Source organism: Accipiter gentilis, chromosome 33 (genome assembly GCF_929443795.1).
Source record: "Accipiter gentilis chromosome 33, bAccGen1.1, whole genome shotgun sequence".
Taxonomy (NCBI): domain Eukaryota; kingdom Metazoa; phylum Chordata; class Aves; order Accipitriformes; family Accipitridae; genus Astur; species Astur gentilis.
Genome location: NC_064912.1, coordinates 13,879,891 through 13,897,494, shown reverse-complemented (window position 1 = coordinate 13,897,494; position 17,604 = coordinate 13,879,891). Strand labels below are relative to the sequence as shown.

At 40.4% G+C, this 17,604-nt stretch overlaps 1 protein-coding gene across 5 annotated transcripts in view; it reads left to right on the top strand.

Annotated features, from left to right (window-relative positions):
• Positions 1-17,604, top strand: part of PRKAR1B (protein kinase cAMP-dependent type I regulatory subunit beta) — a 103,129-nt gene that overhangs the window by 61,848 nt on the left and 23,677 nt on the right. For all 5 annotated transcript variants that reach the window (XM_049790982.1, XM_049790983.1, XM_049790985.1 and 2 more), the window contains exons 7-8: positions 7,680-7,838; positions 16,848-16,908. In XM_049790982.1, the coding sequence (XP_049646939.1) occupies positions 7,680-7,838; positions 16,848-16,908 (220 nt within the window). The remainder of the gene's footprint in view (positions 1-7,679; positions 7,839-16,847; positions 16,909-17,604) is intronic.

Genomic DNA, 17,604 nt, shown 5'->3' with positions numbered 1-17,604 from the left:
CTGTGTATCTGACGTTCTCTGTGCTTTTATGGAAAGTTGAAATCCTTTCATAAATAATCTTGACCACAAATGGCCCAAGAAGAGACATGTGTCCAGATCATTTTTCATTAATGGTTTCTCGAGTGCATGAAAGTCTGTTGCAGAACAATCTTATAGTTCCCAGAACAATTCAGGGACCTGTGAGGCTTCTGAGATAGGATTTGGGGTAAAATTTGAAAAACTGCCTGTCCTGGTTTTGGCTGGGATAGAGTTAATTTTCTTCTTAGTAGCTGGTACAGTGTGTTTTGGATTTTGTGTGAGAATAATGTCGATAACACACCGATGTTTTAGTTGTTGCTAAGTAGCACTTACCCTAAGTCAAGGATTTTTCAGTTTCCCATGCTCTGCCAGCAAGCAGGTGTGCAAGAAGCTGGGAGGGAGCATAGCCAGGAAAGCTGACCTGAACTAGCCAAAGGGATATTCCATACCACAGAATGTCATGCTCAGTATATAAACTGGGGGAGTTGGCTATGAGGGGCGGATCACTGCTCAGGCATCAGTCAGCGGGTGGTGAGCAATTGCATTGTGCATCACCTGCCTTTTCTTGTTTGTTTGTTTGTTTGTGTTGTTGTTGTTGTGTGTTAAATTTAATTTTATTAAATTCCTTTTCATTATTATTATACTTATTATTATTGTTAGTATTACGTGTTATTTTACTTTCGTTATTAAATTGTTCTTATCTCAACCCATGAGTTTTATGGGTTTTTTTCTGTTCTCCTCCCCATCCCACTGGGAGGGGGGAGGAGTGAGCGAGCGGCTGTGGAGTGCCTAGCTGCTGGCTGGGCTTAAACCACGACACTGCCACAGTGACTAAATGGCCTCAGTGCCACTGCATTGCAGTTACACGTAGGCTTTTAAGCCGTATAGATGCTTTTGAAAATTTTATCTCAGACCCTTGATTTGACAAACTAAGCACCAGTCCTCCTTTAAGAAAATGAGCGATTCTGTTGACTTCAGGGGGACTTGCTGTTTTGCTAAACAAAGAGCATAGTGCACAGCTTTTTTTACTCTATTAGAGTTGAAGGCAGAAGTTTTCTTTGTATTCCAAGTAGTTTGCAGTCCTCCAGTCAGTTATGTATGATATAGGATATACATTTTTCCTGCCTTGTCTTTGAGACTTGCAACAGCAGATTTTCTAAGGAATGAATGAAGTAACTGGGTTTCTTTCAGTAGATTGCAACTTTGATTTCACGAGCATTCTCAATCCCTACTCCCCTAATTGCCAAAATCAGCCTCTAGCTGCTAGGACAGATCAAAATGGACAGATCCACAATAATGTCATCCTGACACTTCTCAGACACAAATATGGACAGTTTTCTGACATGACCTGTAGGACAAATACATCCTAACAAGACTTAAGAGATGTCATTTGGACTGAGCTTATTTCAGGGACAGCCAAAGCTCCTGACCCTCTAAGTCTTGCAGAACTCTTCTGTGACCAGCGCTCATGCTGTCCCACTTCAGCATCCCCCTTCCTTCATCCGGCTGCACCTTACCATCTCCTCAGCTAGATACTCTCTCCTTCCTAAGCTTTTCCTATATCTTCAGCCAAAACACACACTGAATTCCTTTGCAAGGTACCGTAGAAGGCACAAGAAACGTTCACGCATCCAGGAGCAAGTTGCAACTACACCCTGGTAGCTACAGAAGTTACCTACATTAACTGCCTTTTCGGGGAAGCTGCAGGGAGGTGAGCCCATTTTCCCCCCACAGAGTAAAGTCTGTACCAGGGCAGTTGGTGCAGAGTAACTTGCTCCTGTATAAGGCAGCAGCTCCCAGACCCCCTGGGTGTGCACTATCACACAGTATGTAGAGCTCCCCAGAAAAGAGTTTTACTTTCTGGGCAGCAGTGCTAAAATCCTTATTGTCTGAAGAAAATCCAGACCGCTAGTAAGCGAGCTGCAGTTCATTTAAGCCTTGCCAGATATTTTTTGGCATGCTTCCACCCTTCTCCAAGAAAAAAAGCAACTTGGAGAGTAGGCAATTGACCCCGAGACTTAAAGCCTCGAGCCATTTTCTGCCTAGTTCAGCTGGTGTTGGCCTATGCATGGAGGCTTTTAACGCCTGGCCGGGCTATCTGCCTTCATCATTTCCCTGATCTGCACAGAAGTGGCAGGTATACCAGGACTGGTGGATTCAAGGAGCAATTTACTCTGAGAACATCATGACTGATAAGCACCAAGGTTTTGCATACACATGCACAGATACACATAAAGGAGGTTGCAATTGCCGTTATACAATTCCCGTCCTCTGGAAGAAAGTCATTGCAAAACCGAAAAAAAATAAATCTATCAACCAAGAAACCAAAACCAAACAGAAACCACCAACAAAGCCAGAATAACAAAATCAGTGTGTGGTGTTTTGAGTTTAAAGAGCTGCAACATTGAAAAGTAATTTACTGTTAGAGTTTTGGCATAGGCACCCCAGAGAGTAAGTAAAAGCATTCTAATATTTTCCCCTAAAAATAATCTGAGTCAAATTAGAAGTACAATAAAATATTTTTAAATATAATAACACTTTATCTTCAACTCTTACACTTTCTTAGGGTATAAACAAGCCTTGTTAACACAGAATAAAGTATCTCTACATTTCCTTCTTGGTATTACTATGGACAGCCAAAGAAGACTCAATACCCTTCCATTGGCAAGCACACTCTGCATGGACTATGGGGCAAGGGAGGAGGGCACAAATTTTCATATGTAAAAGAAGGGGGGTTAGAAATCAGGAAGAGGTAGGTCCTGGAGAACCTGGGGTTTTCCTCTCATATACTGTATGCTACAAACCAGGTATACTTTGACCAAAGCGGCATTGGATGGGAAGGGACACTATAGCGTTACCAGTCGCAGTCTTCCTCCTTAGCACTTCAGGGCTGATGAGAACTGTTAACTCATGGCCTGGCCCTGCAGATGCATAAAGTTTATACAAGGTAGATGATGGCATGAGGTTTGAAGTCTTAGAGGTCAATTGTCTACCGGAAGCTTTTCTGCTCCGACAAATGTGAACGTATGCCAAAAAGTAGCTGGCAGAGCTTAAATTATAGTTTCCAGTAAAGATGTTGAAAGTACCTGCTAAAGTATGTGTCTTGCAAAAATCTCTAATCCATATTTCTAAATATAAAAATGACTTCCTGTTTATTATTTTAATCTTATAACCTCACATTTTTTACTCTAAAAAGCACCATCAAATACCCTTTTAAAGCAGATGTATTTTTTTTAGACTGAACAACTTCCTATTCTATTTAATGTCACAGCAACTTTCTTTACAGTCATTCTCAGTTTTTCTTCTTGTAAAACAACAGCAGCCAAACTACAGTATGATGAAAATCAAAAGGAAAACTTCTCAGTATTTTTTCATATATAGGTTCTGTATTTACTGTATAAATGTATATGTGGAGCTATACATGAATATTGTGGACAATAGATAAGATTATCTTTTAATTGTAGGTCAAATCTTCTTGAAGCCCTTATTCGTATACAGAAACTGTCTAATTTGTATATACAAAGATGAAAATTACATGGTGGTTTATGTGGGAATACTGTTGGATTTTAAAACTAGTTACATTTTATGGTTAGATTCCATAGATTGCTTTTGGTTTCAATTCTTCCATCATTAATGATCTTTCTAATTTCAGAAGGATGCTTTTTGAAATTTGAAACAGAACATTTTAAAGTTTGGAGGTTTTCAGCTTGAATTTTTAAGGATTCTCAAGGCAGGCTCCAAGCTCGTATATTTATATTTAAGAAAAGCAAATTCGTACTACAAATAAGCACTGGCTTTATTTGAGAAAACTACCCACATATAAATACCCTTCATGTCTAAGACTTGCTTATTTTTCCAAGAATAAATAAACCTCATCTTCATTTTTGGATAACAAATATTAAGGCTTGAAAAGACACAAAGCACAAATTATTACAAACAGATCTGAGTGAGGGGATTTAACAACTAAAAGTTGCAATGCCTGAAACAAATGAGATTGTCCACATAGATCACAAAGTGGCAGCAAAAAAAATGCTAAGAGTTAACTTGAAATCAGCAATACAGAATTAAAGTAAAGGTAAATTCACTCCAATGAAGCTCCGAGATAGATGTTCATATCCTGCCTTCAAAGTAAAATGGCTATATTACTGCTTGTGGTAAGGTTACTTGCTGCTTCTTTAGACAACATGAAGATGAATGAGGCCAAGATGCATTCTTATTGCATTGAGCAGTATGTGACTCATTGCATTTTCTCTCGCAGTTAGCGCCTATGTATATTGCAGCCCATGAAGAAAGGAGCTGCTGATGTTCACAGGAGATTTTTCCCATAATGAAATGAACGAAGTTGTGTGATTTTCAGGCCCACAAAAATTGCAACGCTCATACTACAAGATGGATAACAATAGAAATCTAAAGTACTTTTGATCTGTGGAAAGTAGATGGTCCTGATGGCTTGGTCGTATTTGGGCACCTGCAGTTCTACATTCCTCTTCAGCTGCATGAAAGAAGAAGGTTCCAGCTATTACAGAGCTATGATCAGCAGGTCAAGTAACAATTAGGAATAATTCACTTATGTACTCGCCACTTTGGTGAGAGTTCACAAATGCCTAAAACTGCCCGAGCCAAAACCTCAGCCCAGCATTTTTTTGGATAAAGGAGATCATCTGAGCTGCTGCCATATAACATTGGCTTTCATAAGCTGTTCTGAGCCTAAAATAGCTTTACTTCCCACACCTTACAAACAGAGCTACTTTCCTTCCTACTTCTTTTTATAAAACCTATTTTAAAGAGATTCATAGTGGAGCTGAACTCTCTGTTAAAGGGCAGAATGGCTTTGTAATGTGCCACCAATGCACTTGAACTTCGTCACGAAGACAAAAGTTGATTGTTGACTTAGGCCTTTGCAGAGAATGTAGTACAATGGTTTTCCTCCTAGAAAACAACAGTTATTCTCAAGCTGGTTTCTCCTTTGGAGTTTGATATTGGAAATGGCATTTTTATCGGGGGAGTGAATGCTGGCCCCAAAGACTGTCAGATCAGTGATTTGGTTTCACCTCAGAGTACTTTAAACCCGGTGGTGGGGGGTGGCCATTCGCATGAACTGTTTGCAGGCAAGATGTCAAACACGTTTTGGGGAGTCTTGTCAAGTAAGTAAGACGGCAAAATTAAAGTCTTAGAGCAGTTTAGTAGTAGCCTCTTTTTATAACAACTGTGCAACAGTAAATGTCCATCCTTCACTTGCTCTACCTTGAGTTTTACCAGCATAATTCCCCTCTCTGGGCTGCAGTCATATCATGCATACTGCCTTAACAGGAAATGTCACCATATTGCTTAAAAAAATACATGTTGGAATGAGTTTAATTCCTGCTTACAGTTCAGACCCTTCTGCAATAATAAAACCTGTGCTTTTGAACAGAAGAGCATATCGAAGCATGTGTATTTTTGGTGTGCTGAAAAAGAGTCAAGGATGCAATGTCAGTTGATGTTCAGGATGTGGTCCAAAACTCATTGGAATTATTAGATTTTCCCCATCATCCTTGAGACTTTTTGCTGAGGATATGAATGGCTGTACTGTAGCAAACCCTGGATCCATCCAGTGAAATCCCCACAGTAAGGGGATATCCCTACATCCAAATATGCATCTGGACAATTTTGCAATGGGTTAATTGAGTTTAACATTTTTCATACATTCTCGTTATGTCACAAGCCTTTCAGAATCCTAATTTTACTCATCCATTTCTCCTGCTTGTCTCAAAAAAAAAAAGATCCACAAGCCACAGTATTACCTGCTTGTTTCACCAGAAAGTGCTTGGGTTTGCCTGGCTTTTTAAAACTTCTTTTTTTGCCTTCATCTTTTTTCATCATGAGGAGAATCAAAAGTAGATTCAGTGTTCTGTGAGATTTTCTTTCTGCAGTGAGTGTAAAAGTTTGAAAGGAAATGCTGCTGTTGTTCTCTTGTGTGATATTCTCCTATGTGACATTCATTCTGTCGTGGCGAAGAAATGAAGCTACAGATTTTGTGGCTTGAGCTCTTTCTTGGCAGCCTGCTACCACCTGCCTGTTTGGGATTATTTTTATCCTTTGTTTCAGCCCCTTGATCCTCATATGCTCCAGGAACACCAAGAGCCACGACATTGCCTGGAGTTCAGCAGTGATGCTAATATTGCTCCTTTTCAGCTGATACCCAAGAGGTCTCTTGATCAGCTGAACTGCTCCGTGGCCTCATCCATCTCCTACTGAACCAGCATTTCACTGGCCTCAGTAGGAGCTGGATCAGAGCTTAATTGAATATTGGGAAGATAAATTGGGATTGATTCCAGCTGTAGTTTGTAATACGCCTTTTCATCATGAAATGAAGATAGAAGTAAAATTAATACTGACATTTTGTTGAATTTTGACCCCAGTTCATTTACTTTGGTCATCATCTTTTCTCATGCCCAGCTTGAACACAGCTCTAATTCATATGTTTTTTAAAAACTGCTAGTCTGTTACTCAGTAATTGGTAATAGGTTATGGTCTTTTCCTTTGCCAGAGTTTTCTGCTTAAGATGAGAATACCTGCATATTTTCTTCATATTATGTTTCTTCACAGAGCTTCCAAACAAATGAAATTCATTCTGGTTGATTTCTGCTGTTATCAGTCTGTAACAGATTGGGATATATTCTGCACTGGGTAAATGCACACAGCCTTTCCTACCCTCTAAACTCACAGACACATTAACAGAATGAAAAGGGTTTATTGTGTAGGTTTATAACAGCAAGCCTACAAGCAAGCTGCAGAATACACAATCCATACCAGTCTTTGAATACACTATTATGTCTCATGAGCTGTATTGTCCATGAATAGTGAGGAAAATGCAGCCCAGCGAAAAGCACCTGCATGAGTCCCCCTTTCTCCAGTGAAGGTTTAACATAGCACTCAAGTGTAGGAATTCTTCTCAGATTAGAGATCATCCAGGAAAAACAGTGTGATAGTGGTATCGATCCGTACCATCTTTCGAGAGGTTATGTTATCTAAATTGACTGTGGGTCAAATACTACTTCATAAGTTCTGTAGAGCTGGTGTTAAAGACAAAGGGTAATTCTGCACATAGCTTCTCAGGTCCAAAGCACTTAGTAGTCTTCACTAAGGGAGAATGAGATCTCTGTAGTTATATTTAAATGGTTGTTGGAGGCACTAGGCTTAGGGAAGAAAAAAATCTTCCTTTTCAAAAGATGTTTCCCTGTTTTGACTGGTTTACATTTCATGGCCATGGTGCTTTTCAGCAAACCTCATTACACATATCAACAAATCTCCTTCCTTTCAAGTTTGACAGTGTTAATAAAAAGCCAAAGTTGTGACAGTTCTGCTTGTTGACTGTCTGAGACTTGAACACAACAGGGAAAACACGATGCCAGTTAACCATGGGAGTTGAAAACTCGGAGAGTAAATACGGTCATTGTACTGAAGCAAGACGACTTGAAATTCTGTCCACAAAGCAGGTTGTTGCCCTCTTTGGGGACCAACTGCGGAAACTGTATGCTCTTGTTTTCCTTCTGTGTCCCCAGCATTGACGATTAGAAAGGAAATTACTAATAGCTTTTTAGGTAACTGGCAGTAGGAGGAAAACTGCGACTATGTCCCCAAACTGGTTTTGCATCTTGTTTTGTCTTGTGCTGTGGTAGGTTTATGTCAACGGGGAGTGGGTCACCAGCATCGGGGAAGGAGGCAGTTTCGGGGAACTGGCATTGATCTATGGAACACCCCGGGCTGCCACCGTCAAGGCCAAGACAGATCTCAAGCTCTGGGGCATCGATAGAGACAGCTACAGACGCATTTTAATGGTAAGTTTATGGAGAACGGCTTGTTTATGGAGTTGATATTTTTTACTTTCTTTTGTAGCGCCAGCACTTCTGTGTTCAGAGTACACTGATGATAGAAGGCTGCATAGTCTGTGTTCCTACATAAAAGAAAGAGGACATGAGAATAACACTGAGTAACTAAATTAAGTGAACTGAAGGAAAAGGGGACAAGATTCAGCAGAAAGATGCTGAGTAGGAAATGCAATTGAATAACATGATGCATAACTATTATGCATGAATGAAAACTTCAGAAGGCCTCCGTTACCCACCGAAGCTATGCAAATCCTCTCCCTATTGTGAAACTCAAAACATCTTTCAGCACTACCCCTTGCCTATGAAGTCTTTGTCTGAACTTGTATTGTACTCCTCAAGGCAGGCAATACAAGGTAAATCCAGCTCTGCTAAAAAAAAAGTCTCAGTTGGACTGTGCCTTCCATCTTTGCTAGCCAGCACACAGCCACACATATCATAGGATGGTAGCTGCAGAGTCCCTGCTAATGATTTATTGTTCTGCTCCTTTCAAACTCCCTCATCCCTGCAGCACAGCTCAACAGACCTTCTGGGCACCTGGGGTGTGTGATAGCTTATGGATTTGCTGTTGGTTCTTGAGTGGTGAGTTTATAATAGAAACTTTGACAGATAATTAACTTTAGCAATGTCATTACTTTTTTTAATGAGTTTGTTTTCGATGTCTGTGTGCATATCTTCCTTCTCCATAAAATATTCCTTTCTTTTTGATAACTAACAGACGTAACGCTATGTAAAGGTTTTTTCTTAATAGAACTTGTCTCTGAATGCTGCATTGTTTTATTCTGATGTGAAGGAACTACACTATGCTCTCAGAATAATAAAGGAGTGTGCATTTTGAAATCATCTATATTTCCAGTGGATGTCATGGATAACAGAAAAATTAGCAAAAAAATTGAGTAGATTCTACACTTAAATGATTAGTTCTTAAGCAACAGAGTGTAAGAGCGATCTTTATTTGTACTGTGTGATGACTGTTGGGTGTCTGTATGAAGCACTGCTGTTTTTCACTTTGTTTCATGGGTTGAGTTCTGTATCACATAAACGAACATCACACTGACATCTAGGAGAGTACATCTGATGGAAATTTACTCTATCCCTAAATATTCAGCCTGATTGCTTCAACACAAAATAGAGGAATAATGATGAGAAGCGTACTGTCTTCTCTCTTGTGGATAAGCAAGCTGAATAGTTTTTGAATGCTTACCAGTGCAGGGAAGCAGGCAGTAGTAACTGAGACCTTTCTGCAAGGTGTTTCTAAAACATAGGGCAGGAGAATTTCCTAACAGATTTAAGAGGCACACTCAACTTATTTGTCCCATGTCCTGCGTGGATGCAATGGAGCAGTGTCTGGGATAACTGGTGTGATGAACCTGCATGCTGCAAGGAAGAATGCAAGGTATAAAAGAGAAGGAGTGTAGGAGGGAAATAGATGTCAGGACAAGCCACATACTCCTTGGCTTTTTAAGCATAGCTTTTTACAACTGCCTGTAACCTTGCTACAAAAGAATTGACGGGACAGATTCACAGGCCTCATAGCCTAGAGGTAATTTCAGTTTTAGCGTTGATGAAAATAGTGGTACCTAACATCATCCAACCCTGTGAGCTTTCAGGTTTGGTCACATGTCCATTACCATCTGATAGCAGCCTTCAGAAGATGAATATTTGATGCAGAGACAGGATTTTACTAAAAGGGTTTAAAGTCCCAAGTGGAAAAGACTGTGGTTTTAGTGCTATCTTTAGCTATACATACAACTTGAATATCACGGATATACATCTGTTTGATTCTAGTGTAGTGCTAAGTGCTTTTCAAATTAATTTACATATTCTCTGAACCAGTGATGGCTGAATCTTACCTAGCAAGCTCAGCTTCTGCAGTTGATGAGACCTTTAACTTAACACAGAGGTGTTTTCTCTCCCTCTCTCTTTTCTTCTGGTTTTTTTTTTTTACAGTTAGAGCCATTAAAAATCAGTGGTCTGTTGCATTACATTAGATACCCAGACAGTGTAATTGTAGTATTCCCAATACTTAGTTAGGAAATATTTCAGGTAGCATGGTGAATTAATTGCTGCAGGTATAGAAAATGTCCAATTTTAAGTGCTGTCCACGGTGAATGCAATTTATGCATCCAGACTATGTGAATTCTGTCATCTTTTCATTTATTTCTAGGTTCAGCATGCATAATTTCTTTGCTGTAGGTGAAATGAGACACCTGTCTGTGCATTCGTGTGAGGGCAGGTTACAGTGGCTCTCTGCACATTTCCTCAAGCCTAAGAATTAATTACATCATGTTTCAGTGGCTGCATTTCATACTTGAAGCTAACTCCACCATTACGTGGCTGGTTTTGCTGTACTCACTTTCAAGATGTAGTAGCAGCTGCCTCTCAAGTCCCAGAAACACGGTTTCCTGCCATTTAGCCTCTAACCTTATGTTTCTAGAAAGTTGCTGGATATTTTGGATGTAGAAATGCTTCTGCCTTTAAATAAGAGGTAGTAATGTTTAGGATATCTTTTGAAATATATCATTTAAGATGGTTTTAAAACTTGAGATTGAGCAGGTTTTTCTTTTTTGCTTTCTGTTTGCAAATACTTTTGTCCAAGGGATGCATGACCTTTTTCTCCCCAAAATATAGGGTTTTTTCTGTAGTCAGATAAAGCCTTTCCATAACCTGAGATAGTTTTTTCTTTTGTCTGCATTCCTTCCTGGCCATGACCAGCCCCATGTTTTCTCAGTCTAGTGCTGAAATTTTATTCAAGTTGTAAATATTTATTTGCAAATCATGCTTTCAGATCCACACTTGCCAAAAAGATTTTGCCCTGTCATGAGACACTTGACTCTCTACCTCATTTTTCCTTGCAGGCTCTGTTTTGGTTCTTTGCTTTGCATTTAGTAATTTCTAGCTTTTATGTCTGCTTAGTGCCATTTTCCCCACTTACTTCTCATTGATCCTGACTGGTTTATGGTATGAATAAAATGCATCTCAGGAGGTTTGGGAGTTTGGGTTTTTCTTTTTTTTGGATGGACGAAGCCTGATGCAAAAAGTTCCTGCTGGCTTTTACACTTTTAGTTACACTTGTCATCCATTTATTATTTAGCCTGTCCCAAAGGAAGTTTGTTAAAACAGATATATTTCTTTATGTTTCATTGTCTCAGCTTAGGTACCCTGATGGCTTGAAGGTCACATTCAAGTTTGTTTTAGCAGCTGTGATGATTGTAAATGTTGGGATAGTTCTTTTTATCAGGATTTGCAGTGAAATTGCTTGGCTTTCATTGCGTCCTTGACAAAGTATTGAAATTCATTCTACTAGATGGATTACAAAAAAACACTTCAACATGTTCCCCCCTCAGTACACTCACAAATTATCTGTCCATCTGTGTGTTCCTTTTTTTTCATAAAATTATCTGTGCTGAGTTGCATACTTTTCACTCTGTTGCAAATTCTTTTATGTATATGTTCTCTGTGTGTGCACACACAAGTACACACACATTTATGTATATATTCTGTATTTATTTACTTACATTCTTCTGGGAGAGATGCAAAGGAATTTTTTTGCCATAGGTTTCTCATGTAATTCAGTTGCAGAGCCCCAACTGCTCTCTTCTTTGCAGTTGGGATTCAAGAGCATCACAGAGTGGGGAACATCCCAGGGTAGTACAATATTTGTATTCTAAATATAGCAAATACCACAAATACCAGAGAAGCAAATGTCTGTATCCCAACATCAGATTGATCCCCCAGACAATTCAGTTCCCAGACTGAGGAAATTTGAAGTATTAATTTCTTGTAATTTCTTCCTTAAGAAGGCTTGATTCAGGATAATTTAACTGTTCTCTGGTTCCCATGGTCCAAGATACCTGGCTCTAGGAGTGGACTTGCATGGGATACAATACTTTTTACCTATTTGGCAAACTTTGCTAGCAGAAAGTGAGTTATAATATTGAGATGTAAGTCATGACAAATCAAGGTTAGTCAGTTCCTAATGCTATGCCTCATTTTATTTATGCTATTTTGGCTTTGTTTTACCATCTTTTCACAGCTCTGAACCTGAGAACAAGTTCTTTAACAAGTGCCTTTTTCTACTCAGATAAAATAAAGTCACAAGGACTTCATGTTGCCATAAAATGTAGGTTGCATGGTGGCCACAACATACAGCAAATCCGAAGCCTGCAATCCGTCCGACGTCTGTGCAATATAGCACCGGGATCTTGCAGCCTATTTTGTTTTCATGGCCAGTAGGCATGGTGACTCTTTCTTTCATGCTCCTGTAAGAATGTACACCCAAAACATCATTCAATATCAGGTTTATGCAGGGATTAAATGGGGCTGGAGCAGTCCAGGCAGCCATTCCAGCACCTCCTGCCAGGATAACTCTTTTTATTTGAAATGTGAGCTATGCTTTGCCTTTCGGTAGCCATTTGTTTGGCTTTTTACTGAAGGTGGGGATTTCTAGGAAGGACCCAATCAACTCCACCTGAAAAAAAATGATGCAAAAAAGCAGACATGAAGAGTGCAGGAGAGACAAAGCAAAAAGAGGTGAGCAGAGGGGAAGAAAGACAGAGACCAGACTGGAGCAGTGGGAGGAAAAACTGGGACAAAACAGGGACAGAGAAGAAGGGGCAGTTGGAAAAGAGATGCAACAGTCCTATTCAACAAGACCTGTTATAATCTCTGGGGCATTCATTTTTCCTAGACTGTGTATTGCTAAGTCTAGGGCTTGCTACATTTTTAAGGAGTCCTAAAACTGGCTTTGAGCTCTTTTCTGGGTGGATTTGGCAAATGCAAGTGATCTCGTTTCTCCTTGGGACTGTTTCAGGGAGGAGCACTGCAGCTTAGAATATTAACGAGTCTTCGTAGTTAGTGGGAACCACTGTCTTTAAGAAGATGAGCTTGTGCATGACAGCTCAGAACCAGGGAGAAAGTGAACAAAGGAAAGGGGGAGAGGGAGAAGCAGTGACTATTGAAATAAGATATTAATAGGTTAGAAAAAGCAGAATTAATAAAGACTTTTTAAAACATGCCATCAAGAACCCTGCCAGTACAGAATTATTCATGTACATTTACTATTGTTTTTATCTGGCTCAAGCACTAAGATTTCTACTGCTTCCCTTGGGAAACTTTTCTGCAAGAGAATAATTCCTACGTTGGGAAAACTTTTTTGGTATTGATCTTAAATTAGATTTTCTTAATTCTCCTCTATTACTTTGAGTTATGTCAAGTTATGCTGTACTAAATTGCCCTCTCTTTCTGTCATATATCTGTAGATGATTATCACTGTCTACTTAAAATCCTTGCAATGATGCATGCTAGCTATGAGCATGACATACCTCTGATCCCAGTGTTGAGCTAACATACCCAGGCTGAATTTGTTTTGCTCTTTCCTTATCGGCTCTCCCCAAGTGTTTTAGCATGTCTTCAGGCTCTGTTTGGTTTGGGAGCACTTTTCTGGAGAAGAGGTATTGAGACAGAGTGTAGCATGCCAGGTGCCGTCACATCCAAGCCATGGAGATGGAGTCTCTAAACTTCATTCCTGGATGATGTCTTTGAGTATACAGACCAAAATAGCTTTGGCTGGATTTTTTTGTTGCAGTCTGATGTTGCAAACCAGGTCTCACCTACTGTCTGTAAATCTCTTTCAGCTTTACAACTTTCCAGTCTTCTTCAGTTTGTCAAACATCTGTGCTTTGGATTTTATTTTTTTTCTTTGCATTTCTTAGCTGTATTTTCCAAACGGAAGCTCATTCTACTATTTTCTACTCCCATTTCTAATGTCACCAGGTCCTTTCTTGTTATTTTCCTGTTCTGGCAAGCTTTCATAGTATCTCCTAGTCTGCAGATATCGTTACTGTCTGATTTGTTGGTGCTTCTAGAAGATCCATGAAAATATTGCATAAAACCAGACTTAGCACATGTCCCAGGGAGCATGCCAGTTGACACTTCTGCAGAAATTACTTGAAGGGTAGGAGAAGAGGTTATGGTGGTGTTCATACCCATGGCCTCAACAAATTTGGATGAAGCGACTAAACCAAATAAAACAAGTATAAAAAGGACATCAGGAGTCAGAGAGGACCTTATGCCTATGGGAGAGGATGAGAAGGGAGTATTAAGCTGATCAAGGAAGGTGGGAAGTAGGCATGTTCTCTGTGTTTCCTGGGGAGAAAAAGAAGATTAATGCCAACTGAAATAAGCACATGCTTTGGTTGGTTGTAAGATTTCTACCACTGGGTTGTTTTTAGCTTATATTAGAGTATTGTTCTCTCAAAATCTCTTCCCCTCACTCTGCTTGAGCAAGCTTGAGCAGGAAAACACACTCAGGTGAAAACAATGTGTGTGAGGGTGAGCCAAGCTTCTCCTTTCTGGAAGAGAAATTGGGATCTGGTTGTGCCAATTGGGATCCAGCCTCGTGTGCTCTGAAAATGCAGAGAAAGCTTTTGTGCCTGCCTGGGCACCCTTAGGTGAAGCTCTGCTGTCAGGTGGCTTGTGCCATCCTGGAGGCTGTTGTTTGTCTCCTCCAGGAGAGATGAAGGGTTGGATGGAGCCATCCTGCAGGTTGAGTCATGAGCCATCGGTTGGGTCACCTTGCATTTCAGTGCCTGTGCTGGGAAATAGGACTCTTAAGCCTCAACCACTAGTTCTTCCCTAGGCTCTTGTTCTCCCTTACCTTTGTGGTATTATAATGAGACATGGGATGTTTAAGACAGTGTAGCTATGCATTAAGTGGAGTCCCACTGAGGTTCTAGATACTATCACAACACAAAAAATTGTAACAGCACATTTAATTAATTCTTTCCACTTCAGTTTTGCTTTTGCACTTGTCTTCATGGTGGATTCTGTACCGCTGCCCTGGCTTAGTTTAGCCAAGGCATAACACACCCGTTTTGCTGTAGGAAGTGATGGGCTTTTGCTCTCCAGGCCAGGCGGGATGCCTGCAATTCTTACCTTCCTGGGTCTTGTCTGCATCTCTAAATACTCAAAGTTGTGGTCAGGCGTCACTTATGGCTACTGATTACTGCTTCTTAAAATTCATCTGTGTCCGCAAGTCATTTAAAAAGCATTTTCCACGTCTGTCCCTGGGTGCCCCAGCCCATCAAACTAAACCACCAATCTGGTTTTCCACAGCTGTCAATTTTGCTGGTCTCGTTTCCACTCGATTGCAGGGAGGAAAGCAACAACTGCGCAGTGTCCAGTTTTCCATTCTTTGTCTCGCAGCGAGCTGTCAGGATCTGGCGTGGTTTGCAGAGCCTTCTCTGTTTGAAGTTCTTTTTTTTTCTTTTTTCTTTCTGGCACTTCAAATGCTCTCAGGGGCCCCCGAGGTTGAGAACCAGGTTTGTCAGACAGAGAGGTCAGACAAGGGTTACCGATGCTATCGCCGAGAGGCGAACTGTCATCACCAGACTCGGAAATTATGAACAGGGTGCGGAGGGGGAGACCTCGGTAGCTGGTGCTGCTGCTGATCCAGAGATACCTGGGAAGAGTGGCAGCTCCTGAACAGTGCTGCGGCTGTTTCGGAGCAGGGGTGGCCCCAGGAGAGGGGCACGAATGGGAGCTGCCCCAGAGGAGAGCACCCCCAGCTTCTGCTGGTGCTGGGTCAGAAGCTGGAGCCAAAGCCCGTTGATGTTGGTGGAAGGATTCACGTTGCTTTGGTGGTCGTTGAATCAAGCCCCACTTGCACAGTGCATGTAGGAAGAGGGACGATGTTTAATTCTTAGTTATATATATCATTGCACTTGAGTACACCAGCCTTTCCCTTTTTCGTACCTAAAGCACTTCTGAATTCTTTCACAGTGGAGGGTAGAATGTTTCTTCTCCTTTTCCTTTCTCTATCCCCAGTTTCTGCCTCTGCTTCCAGCACTTACCAGTGCTTACTTGGAGAAGAAAGAATAGACAACTGACATTTGCTTCTGTCTTCTCTGTCCAGCCTGTTAGTAAATGCCATCTTTATTTCCCCTTTCTTCAGAAGATGAATGTACCGTCTTTGTGCTGTACTCCTGCCTTGTAGGTTTGACTAGCAGGCACCAGGCAGCCTTCAACATCCACAGGGAATCTACCCAGGCAGAAATGATGCAGGCTGTCATATAACAGTGTGGAATAAACTGCATAGTACCAAGGAAGACCCTGGAGTTCCTCTTTGGTCCCTGGGAAGGTTTTCTTTTCAAGTCACTTGTGTCACTGCAGAAGGAGTTAAAGATGAATTAATTATCTGTGTGTTGGTAAAACTGCATTGTATTTATTCATACCTGAATCTCTTTCAAAAATGTGTGCTGGAATGGCTACTTACAGTTTTTGTCTATGATGATCAAACACTATGTAAGCAGAAAGTTTCTCAGTAATTTATCACACAATAAAATCTTAGTAGGATGGGAATGACTGTGCTGGTGGCTACACATACATTGATGGATTGTCTGCTCCAAAATGCTTAAATTTTGTTAAAATAATAATATGAATAGGTTGCTCAGCAGTAACAATACATACAACGCTATACATAACATAAACCGGACTTACAGATAAATGCTCTTGGCATTAAAGAGGTTTTAACCTAAAAGGATGGGACCCATGAGGGAGACATTTTAAGTTTTATCCTACTTGGTAATTGTAAATTCTCTTCTAGCAGGGCCTCATTGGTAACTAGATATATATATTGAATTAGCTAGACAGTTAATTGATGAAGCTCTGGCTTTAAAATGAGTGCCTGTAAATAATGGATACAATTCATCTGCGGTGTCCAGTAACACTAGTGAAGTCAGTGAAATTACACCAGGATTGAGTTTGATTCCTTCTGTCTTTGCTTATCAGCAATACAACTTGCCCAGACATTTTATGGGGAAACATTTGCCTTAGGCTGTTTATACTGGCTATGCTTAAGATTTGGAATGGGAGGGGAAAAAAAAGAGCAGCTGTAGGAAGAAATCACAAAAATACTTTGTGTAATGTTCTACCTCCTTTTTCTCTCTCCTTTAATAACAGGGCAGCACGCTGAGAAAGCGGAAGATGTATGAAGAATTCCTGAGCAAGGTCTCCATTTTGGGTCAGTTGCCCTTTGGACTTGCCTGTTAGTTCCTCCGTTATGTGTTGGCAGAATGAATTTTGGTCTTTGATGGCACGATGAAAGCAATGGTGGTCAAACAGAAGGTCTCACAGTTGCATCATTTCCGAAGGAATGAAAGAGTAAAGGGCCCTTTTTGGGACTTGTTTTTCTCGTTTTTTAATATGCACTGAACGTGTGTTTGAAGGACAAATCTTTCCTTAAATATGGGAGCAGGCATGCACTGGTAACCTTTCAGTAGCTGCTGTTGTAGCAAAGATCATATGGATAGAGGTGAAAGCAGTGCAGAGGTATGAGTTTGTTATAAAGTCTAGTTACAGCCTTCCAGGTGACAGGTGAGAAGCTTTTTCCTGCAAGAATACTGTATATATGTGCACTGAATGAACTAACCTTGCAAATCAGAACAGACTGATTTTTTTTTTTTCTTCTGTGTATTTTACAGCCCCTGTCTCACATTCTTAAAACATCTGTTTAGCTTCTTGTCCTTGGATTTTGTTTCCCTTTGATTAATGTGATAGCCACGAAATTTGGACATGTTCTTGATGGCCTTCAGTAGGAAAAACAACAAACCCATAATGCCTGACCAATCAATCACCATTAGGAGAACAAAAGCTTCTAATAAGGAGGACAGTGTTAGACAGTACAATGAAATGTTGATGCTGTAGGAGAAACACCATG